The sequence below is a fragment of the Lactuca sativa genome, chromosome 3 (genome assembly GCF_002870075.4).
Source record: "Lactuca sativa cultivar Salinas chromosome 3, Lsat_Salinas_v11, whole genome shotgun sequence".
Classification (NCBI taxonomy): Eukaryota; Viridiplantae; Streptophyta; class Magnoliopsida; order Asterales; family Asteraceae; genus Lactuca; species Lactuca sativa.
In genome coordinates this window covers 166466975-166477395 of record NC_056625.2, presented here as the reverse complement: position 1 = coordinate 166477395, position 10421 = coordinate 166466975, and the positions used below count along the sequence as shown (strand labels likewise).

The 10421-nt window shown below is 36.8% G+C and overlaps 2 protein-coding genes across 2 annotated transcripts; both read right to left on the bottom strand.

Annotated features, from left to right (window-relative positions):
- Nucleotides 1–2505: 2505 nt before the first annotated feature.
- Nucleotides 2506–3303, bottom strand: LOC111879744 (glutathione S-transferase T3-like). Its single transcript, XM_023876179.2, has one exon. It carries the CDS (start codon nt 3301–3303, stop codon nt 2506–2508), a length of 798 nt encoding a protein of 265 aa, XP_023731947.2.
- Nucleotides 3304–5923: 2620 nt separating this feature from the next.
- LOC128132658 (elongation factor 2-like) lies at nt 5924–10262 on the bottom strand. Its single transcript, XM_052769439.1, has 3 exons — nt 9498–10262; nt 8784–8942; nt 5924–8689 (listed from the first exon to the last, which is right to left on the bottom strand). Exons 1-3 carry the CDS (start codon nt 9532–9534, stop codon nt 6231–6233), a joined length of 2655 nt encoding a protein of 884 aa, XP_052625399.1. The 5' UTR covers nt 9535–10262; the 3' UTR covers nt 5924–6230.
- Between the last annotated feature and the right edge of the window lie 159 nt (nt 10263–10421).

Here is a 10421-nt window from a genome sequence, read left to right as displayed (position 1 = left end):
ACGTGTTACACAAACGACTAGTCTATAGCAATACCAACGATCCCGAAGGCGTCGTCCGTACTAGTCACGCTATCCAACCGTCCTGTTGTCCCACATCCGAAGAGAAGGAGGACACGAAGGCCTCGACGACTCCATTAGCCGGTTGGGGATAAAAAGGTACGAGGGGTCCCAGACCCGCCTCGCAAAAAAAGGCAGACTTTACTAGCGACACTAAAGGACCCTTGGGGACCAGTAGTCTACAGCCATTGAAAGTCCGGTTACGTTGTGTCGGGATGGTAAAACCCAACACCTCGTAAGATGAAGTCTTTGGGCCTTAAGATCAGGTCGTCGGGCTAGCTAGGCTCAACGAACAAGATTTTACACTTGTGGGGCCCAAAGATAGTGCGTAGACGTCTGTGCACATGTATAATGTATTCCGAATCGTTATTTGTATGAATCATAGTATTGTAGTATCATAGTATCGTTGTATTTGTGGTTTCGGATTTTTATTGGTTCGAGACCGAACCAATTCGTTTGACAACGACTTTTGGTATTGTAGTGTATTGTATTTTGTCGATAGTAGTAGTACCATTATTTGATCATATTGCCTGTATAGAATTAGTCTTGGAAATTTTCTGATTTCAGCCCCTCCTCTTTTGTAAAATTTACCTTTTCAACCCTTTATTTAAAATATTTTCCGGTTTGGTATTTAAATCAATTTTCTTGACATTTTAACACCAAAAATTATTGAAATAATCATTTTCCAGCATATTTTCCATAGAAAACAGCTTAAGACCCTGAAAATGCAGTTTTCTTGGTTTTAATCCCTTCTTTTCGCAAATTTGACAATTTTGGCCCAAATGGGAAATTTTTTTTGCAACTTTGGTCCTTTTTAAATTTAAAAAGCATTTTAAACCTTTGAAAAGGATTTGGAGCACTTATAGTCCACTGTTTTACAGAAAGTTACAGTTTTGGCCCTCCAAAACAGAAAAATTCGCATAATGGGCCTCATTGGGCCGAAATTTTCATTTTTAGCCCATTAAGCTTGAAATTCATGTTTTTAGTCCTCTAATTAAGTGTAATTCCAGAAATAGTTTTATGGAAACTGTTTTGACACACTTCATCCATCAGAATCTGTGAAATGTCAATTTGAGCCCTTATTTTTGTATTTTTCACATTTTAGGCCCAAAATTTGTGTTTTTAACCCAAAGAAAATTATTACTAAACCACTTAGCCATTTTTCTTGAAACACTTTGTGTTTAGAAATATATTTGAAGCTAAAATCATTTAACACAAGTTATATCTCGGTTTTGATGGGTTTTATGGCTAGATCCAACATTTAAAACACATAAAAGCATACATATAAGCATGGAAATCATACAAGGCATACAAACACATATAGATCTACACTTTCACTTGTATTCCCCCCCCCCACAAAACTCATAAAAACAGAAAATAGGGGGTATGAAGCTCACCTTGGGGTGTTGATTCGGTTTTTGAAGAAAGATTGGAAGAAATGAAGTGATTTTTGGCCTTTGCACTCCTTGATGAACTTTTCGAGATTATGGGGTTTCTAGAGTGCAAGATCATGATTTTTGCATGGATTAGGAAGAGATGTTTGATAAATAAGGAATACAAGTCATAGATCCAAACAAAACCTTACCTTAGATGATGATTTTTGTGGAAGAACTTCCTTGAATGCTTCCTATTTTTCGAGATTTTGGAGAGGGAAGAAGGGAGTGTTCTTGAGTGAATCTAGAGAGAATTTGAGATATTTTTGGTGTGTGTATGTGTGTATGGCCGAGAGTGAGAGAGAGGAGAGAAGAGAAGTGATATTTGAGGTGATGTGCATGGAGGAATGGGAAATATTGCATGGATATCCTTTGGATAATAATGAGGTGGCATGCATTAAGTCAACACTTCCATTTCTCTTTGGGTTTGGGCCTTTGGGCCGAGATTTTTGAAAGGGAAAAGAAAAATTTGGGCTTTTTCCCTTAAGCCCAAAATTTGAGTTAGTTAGAGTGTGTTTTATGCTTAAAAGAATGTAGTAGGATTTTTATATTTTTATTGGACTAGTTTAGGTTATTCATGTATCAAGGCTTTTAATTCATTTAATTCTAGGCCCAATATGGCCCAAAATGTTAAAATAAATAAGTGTGGTTCCAATTAGAGCCCAATTAGGGTTCTAAGCCCATGATAGTCCAATTGGAAGCTTATTGGTCCATTGGGATCCAATGAGGAAGTTCTAGTCTAAAATAGACTTAACAAGAACTTCTAGGGTCTCCAATTGTTTGATGACTATTTGTGGTACTTGCATGATGTATTTGATTGAAGTTTTTGATTCACATTAACTTGAATATATAGATTACATGGCTCAAAATTTACAGTTGTGACAGTATTACTTCAGCTCGTCTCGGTGGTAAATTTTCTTCGTTTGTTGTAAGAATTGCCAAATCCTACGACATGCGATCTTCTTGGGCTTCTTGACGAAGGAAATCCAAATGCTCCCGTTGCAATTCGTATCTTCTATTTGCGATTTCCGTGTGGGCGTCGAATTTTTTTTTTCATTTCCTCGTGCTCTCGAAGACGACTTTCATTCTTCTCCGCATGTCGTTGAGCGCGTTTCGCTTTTTCGCGCCCCATAGGTCGTCGTGGCGGAGAGATTTCCTCGATGTCGTCAAACTTGTCCTGGATCTCATCGGTGTCCGCGTTGAGGTCGATGTTCGTGCGTCCGTCGGAAACATCAACCGAACCCGAACCACGAGACCTTTTGGATTGTTGTTCCGATGATGTTGGCGTTTTCATCCATTTTGGATCTTTCCTCACTAACTCCCATACTTTTTCATACTTAAATACGTGCCCCATTTGCACGTGATATTCCTCCATCGCGACTCTAAACACATCGAAATCATTGGCACCACTCTGACGTTGCGACGAAAGTTTGTTGTATATGGAATTGAATTTGGTGCACTTCCGGCTAATTTGAGTCCATTTGCCCCTAAGCATATCATTATTGCGATACGTGTCACCCTTGTTCAAAATTGTGCGGAATTTGACGATTACAGCATCCCAAAAAGCAACTCTCTTCATATCGTTCCCCATAGTTGGTTGTTTTGAAGTACCGCACCAAGCCGTCGCCAACGCATGCTCTTCCTCCGGTGTCCACCATGTTGGAGGTGTTTCCGTTTCGTCCGTCCCGACAACGACCTCTTTCCCTTTCTTTTTTGGTCTCCCTTTTTTTCCCGATGCTCTCTTACTACCACCAGCTTGTGTCTCGACAACGGGTTCTTGCGTGGGTGTGGGTTGTGTGACTGTTTGGCGCATGGGACCGAATGTGGTAAAAAGGTTTTGTTGAATGTTTGCATTTTGTTGCATAAATGGCGAGGTAGGGAATTGTAGTGGGGGTCAGACGGGATTGAAAAAATTGTCGGAATATGGAATTTGTGGTGAGTTTTGGGAGGTTAGAAGGTTCATGTATCCCTCATATCCCACAAAACCTAATGGAGTGGATGTGTTTGTCTTCGGAGGAGGGGTATTCGGATTTTGATCCATAGTGGTATTTTTTGTTTTGAATAAAGTAGAGATAGATATAGAGAAATAGATAGAGATATAGAGAAATAGAGATAAATATAGAGAAATAGAAGTATATAGTTATATAGTTTAATTTTTTAAAGTAGTAATTTTTTTTTTCAAATCAACGGTAATATTACCGTTTTTCTACGGAAGTAATTCACAACGGTCAAAATAATCGTGTTACAACTCGTTACCATGGTCATGGCTTATGGCGTAACGCCCCATAACGACTAGTTGGGGCAGTGTTCCGCGTTATGGCGCGTGCCACGTCATATAACGCGTTCTCCGCGTTGCCCACACCGAAGCGTCTTATTTATTATGTGAAAAAAAAACTTTTCCAACCTTAAATGACATTCCATTTTTTTAAACATATGAACTTTTGCGTAATAAAAAACGTTTAAACTTCTAATAGATGATATGTCAATTTACAAAAAGACAAGATACAAAAAGTTTTTGAACAGATCCAAACATTTAGATCTTTATACATTAAAAAACTATGTTAAAACTCATGTACTATACGGGTGACAAGTTAAAATAACATAGATAATAATAATAATAATAATAATAATAATAATAATAATAATAATAATAATAAACAGTTAACCATAACCTTGCAAGCACTTCTTTGTAGACAACTAAATCTAAAAAATGAACAAAAATACATAAGTAAAAAATATATATCTTACAATAATATTTCTTTGGTGGTGTGTACATCATGCAATGATAGTTGTACAAACGTTATTGGACTGAGATCGGGACTTATGTGAAGAGAAAAATATTTACAATATTTCTCACTCAAAAGGTGAGGCAACTTGCTCTCTATCTCTAATATGCGGAAAAGACGTGAATATCCTCTTTATCCTTATCATGATGAAAATGAAAACAGAAAAAATAGTAAAAATGGATAATGACAAAAACATGTAAAACTGGAAAATGGTAAATACATGTGAAACTCACATTCTCAAAGTAGGATGCTATTTAACAGATTTCCAACTTCAAAATCTATCAAAAATAGTAACCTACTTAAAAAATCTTGAAATAAAGTGTTTATTTGGTGCTTTTGTCAAAAAGCAAATAGAAAAGTAGCAATTTGGTCATTTTTCCAAAAACAAAAAGTGGCAAGTTGGTCTTTTTTGTAGATAACTGAAATGTGTCATTTTTTTCTTCAGAAAACAGAAAAGTAGCAATTGCCGATTTGGACATTTTTTTCGAATTTTAGTTCTCTTGTGGACTTTTTTCTTTCCACGAGTTTTGACAACCGTTTTGATCATTTTTTACCCGAGAACATAGAACTTGCCAGTTTTGCTAGAGAACTGAAACACGAAAAAAAATATGTTGTAATTTTTTTTATAAGGACTATTTAAAAAGAGAATACCTACAAATATTCCAAGGGTTGCAACTGAAAATTTGCCGGTATAGAAAAAAGATTCGCATTTTTGGTCCTTATTACGTGTTCCAGCACCGTTTTCATGCTAAATACAACATAGATTTGCAAGTATTTAGTCATTTTTCAGCAAAAGACATACACATGAAAGTACAGTGTTATAATCAACCACTAAATGAAAGTATGTTTTTATAATGACAGCAATGTACTTTAATATATATTTTCTGAATACAAGATCATATTTTCATTCATAGATCAAAATCATTATGAAATAACAAAATAAGGACACAAAGTTGCAAAATGCATCCAATCATGACATTGTACTTTCACTTATTTTCTTACAGTGACATTCTAGTTTGAAAATTATAACCAACAACTACAATGAAAATTTGTTTTGTATCCTTATCTAAAAGAATTAACTGATATAGACCTTGTTTAAGTAACCATGGAGTTGTAACACTTAAGAAGGACCAAAAATGAAAATAGCAATGTGTATTTTTTGTTTCTTTTCTGATTACAGGGTATTCTATTTTTCTAACTGGACCAAAAATGTCATAGTAAATCATGGATAAAGTTGAATGATCATCAAACTCTTGATACATATAAGTTGTTATTTGAACAACCTAAACTAATAAACATGTTATTTGTTTTGAACAAAATGAAAAAATCTTCTAAAATTCAAGGATATAAAACATTGTTTTAACATTAATATCTACAAAATATAGTCCTTTGTCACACGAGATACGATTGGATTATAAAAAATCAGTTAGTTAGAATTTGTTATTACAGTTTGTTGTCTTCTCTGTTACTTACACAAGTTTTATAAAGATGTTAGATGGTGTAAACTTTCAGTCTAACGAAATCAGTTCATATTTTCATCTTTCTTACTCTATAATATTAATCAAAGTACAAAATAAAGAAAGAAAAATTCAGATAAATGAAACATAAGTGAATGAACACCTGACCAAAGGAGAAATGAGAGTGAAGTAACACCAATTTTTAACAGGAACCATCCACATATATAATAGCAATCAAGTAATTAGAGAAAACAACAAAAGTAGCAACCAATTTTTTGAGTGTATACAAACTTAAATCTAACCAATTATAACAAATGTCATTCAAACATAAAGTAATTTTCACGGCTATAACTAGGTAAATCGTTCAAAGTATAATGCTTTAATAATCTAGTAATAAATAGAAAAATGAAAGTAGGATGCTAAAACAAACAAATAAATAAACGATGATTTTTAAAAAAATTTAAACCCGATATGCTACTGCAAGGGTTCACGCCTGCTTACAACTTGTCCTCAAAGTCAGACAACGGTGTCATCTGCTCGTTTAGTCCTTTCCTCTTGCGAATTTGGGTCATAAGCGCATGCGCATATGAACCAACCTCCAACGGGTCCGAACGCATCACAGACCAAAATTCGAACACACATTGTGGGATAAGCTTCACCGAAGTAGCCTCCTCCAAATCAGCTGAAAATCCAAAGGACTTTAGCACAGGAACATATGCCCATATGTCATACACCATTTTCCCCGGCCTATTAACTTTTTTCTTTTCATGCACAAATCCACCCCTTTTTCTCACCAATTTGCAGCTCTTGTCAACCTCTTCTTCAGATGATGCTTGAAACTCAACCACGTAATACGGTTGCATAAACCGCGGTTGCGCAGTCAGTTGAGACGCGTATATCGCACGCTTGGCAGCCTCGACCATCTCGCTTCCATCAAGGTGGGACGCATCATCATGAAGTACCGCATCACGCACCTCAAAAGATATACACTTCATTGGCTCATTAGCTAAAGCACCTTTTTTAGATGCCTCCTGAAAACCAGCAACAATATAATCTTCAATTTCTTTCAAGGACTTATCTTCCTTACACATATCGACAACCATGTTTTGCCCATTTGTTTCGGGACCGAAACACCAGATATTCTTTCCGAGATATTTTTCCAAACCGTATTCTTCAGAGAGAATCCTTCCACGAACGTCTGGGTCGTCAAACGGACCAACTTCCCCAATTTCTATCGCGTAACCTAAACTATCATCAAGTGATCTTGCTTTCATGAACAATTGGTTATTTCCATTTCGAGACTTAGTCATAACCAGATGTGAGGATTTCTCAACAACAGTTTCATATAACGACACAAAAGGGTCGGAAACAAGGATTTCCACCCCACCCATATAATCTTCCGCCAAATCCTTCGAACATATTGCCAAATTCATTTCCCCCACAACACCAATAGTATAATCGCCAGATTCTTCACGCGTGTACCCAACCAAAGGGTCGGATTTGGCCAGACTCCTTAAACCCTTAAGAAGTTTTGGGAGTTCGGATTCAACCTTACACTGTACTATAACACGGACAACCGGGGACACCGAGAACTTCATGCCGCAAATCGGGTACGCCTCGGTTTCTTTCTCATGTGTTAGTGTTGCACTTCCGGTGGTGATGAATTCATCCAAACCAAACAACGCGACTGTATTTCCACATGGAACATCTTTAATGGTTTCTTGTTTTTTCCCCATACAAATAGCGGTTCTTTCAACACTTTCAACATACATATCCTTGTCTTCACCGTCGACATAGCCAGAAGGCCTAGAACCCATGATCCTGACATTCAAACCAGCTGAAATCCGACCTGCGAAAACCCGACCTAAAGCAAAAAACCGACTCTTGTCATCGGATGTAGGAATCATTTTCGATACATAGAGCATGAGAGGGCCATCGGGATCACAATTTCTTATAGCAGTAGCATACGGATCATCCAAAGGGCCTTTATATAGATTTTCAACCCGGTATCTTTGAGCAGTCTGGGGTGAAGGCAAATGAAATATCATCATTTCAAGTAAAGGAGTTGCAATCGGAAGCCATTTCTGCATGATGCATTTCATCAATGCCTCACCCATCAACTCATCCTCTTCATTATTCATCGTGACACCGATTTGAGTCAACATACCACGTAATTGATCCTTCTGGTCATTCATAATTGCCTCAATTACCTTCTTAATGGGTTCATAACAGAACTTAACAAACCCACGTGTGCAAGTTGCAGATCCTGTACTCTTTGTGGTCCACGCTTTGGTTTTCGAGTCATAATAGTTCTCACCCCAAAGTTTTCTCATCCACGTCGACTCATCGACACCAGATATAGACGCGTATATTTTCGCGATATTTGACAATGTAAATCCCCATCCGTAGAGCCCAGATGAAAACACGACATTACCTTTCGTTGGGCACACCTTGACATCACCTAAAACCTTGTCCTCAAAGGGCTTCATGTACTCATTAAACTCTTCAATGACATTTAGGAAAGTTTGATAGGCTTCTTCACCACCAACTTGGAGTTCAAGGAAACAACGATCCATTTTGTTGAGGGCCAATACAGGTGGGATTCTCTCACCGAGTGCGAGGCGAAGCGCGTTTCTTGTTTGGATGCAAACGCCATCGATACAGTCGACAACGACAAGAGCGCCGTCGGTGATACGGAGGGCAGCGGTGAGTTCGGATGAAAAGTCAACGTGCCCGGGTGAGTCAATGAGATTGATGAGGTACTCATTTCCATTACGTTCTCCTTTGAAGGCTTCAAGGGCTACATCGGTCATTTTATAGTAGAGGGAAATCCCGGATGACTTTATGGTCATACCACGTTGTGCCTCGTCCTCACGGGTGTAGGTCATGTGGATATCGTCATCACATGGGATGATGCCCGCAGCAGTCGCAAGAGAATCAATCAAAGTGGATTTTCCTGTTGATGTTAACATTAAAAGATGAATGATAATTAATAAAGTTAACAAAAATGAAATAGGTGTAACAAAAAATGACTTGAGATGTTATACTACCATGTCCAAGTTGTCCAACAACAGACATGTTACGGATGTTATCCTTCAAGTCCATAGCCCTATGAAGATCATCAACATTAAACTTTATCGGTTGTTGCGATGGGTTGCAAGCCATTTTATAAGGGGGTGCACTTTTTTGGAATGCTTGTAACATAAATCCTGCAAGAAAAATAGCAAAGGTTGAATTAGTTATCCAAAGCAATTTTGCTAATACACATATAAATAGGTTACACGAGGTAATTAGTGGACTTGAGAATTATACTTTTCTTTATCTTGAAGTTACAAATAATCCCAAGTTTCATTGTGAAATATACAAACATAATCTTGGAAGCTCTCTTTCGAAAAAACATAATCGTGGAAGTTAAAAACAATCCCATGTATTAACTAAGGATTAGGAGCTATTGCTATTGCTATTTGCTACACATGCTGTATGGTTGTATGCATATTATGTATTGTTTTGAGCATTTAGTATAAATCTATTAAGTTAATTCCTCATATAACCTTCCTAAAGAACCATAATGTCACTTATAGCAGGTTTCAACTACATCGAGTTTGTTTTCTAAAAGGAAAATGTCAATGAGGCCCTATGAACTATCATATATCATGTTTTGGTTTAAAATGTCACTTATGTCTTTTTTGTAGTTTAGTGGCATAAACTAGATTTTTTTGGGTTAAAATGATCATTTTCATAAAAATGAAGGTGTAATCGATTACCCCTTAGCCTTGTCATCAATGACTGCCAGAAATGCATAATTGATCTTCTTCCACCACCACCTCCAATATAATCTACCTCCAGTCACCACCACCGTCAACCTTCCACCACCACCTTCACCATAGTCCCTTACCTTTCGCCTTCTTCAACCACCTCCATCCTTAAAAAACCCAATGGTTGAAAACAGTCAAAACACAGAATAAAAGAAAGTGATTTCAGGAAAAATGTCACAGCTTTTATGGGTTTCTTTCGTGCTTCTATGAAATAAAACGAAGACTCTCCCTTCTAATTCATAATTTCCTTAAAATCTTGGTCCATAAAACAACTCAATGATTAATTTCTATCAATCGTAACAGCAATAATTCGATTTGCTTCATTCAAATGCTTCAAAACAGCAAAAAAGCTTGAATTTAACGCCATTGTGATCCCATGTAAGTGTATCTGCATTTCAGGGGTTGAATCTTATAGAAAATGAGTCATTCACATCGTTTCATCAAGATTACACCACACAATTTTGGAAATCGACTTAAGAGTTCGGAATCGAAGCCCTGAGATCGCCAATTTTACCCATTTGTATCGCTTGGATATGGAATACGGATGAACAACAACCCATATTTCAATCGGATCTCTCCCGCAACTCTCTATTGTTGATCTCTGTCTTTCAATCTGACTTCTTAATCGATATCCCTCTCTCCCTCTCAATCTATCTTCTGGTCGTTCTGTTTTACGGTGTAAGCTTTGTTTTCGCTGCTTTCAGATCGAATAAAGATTGTGGAAAAATATTAACTTTAATTTCAAGTGAAAAAAAAAATGAACATGTAAAAATTAACTTTAATCCTCTAAACTATAAGAAAATAATATTAAGAAGCTTTTAAAATGAAATAAAACGGTTTATAAGACTATAATTATATATATCCACTGCTTCC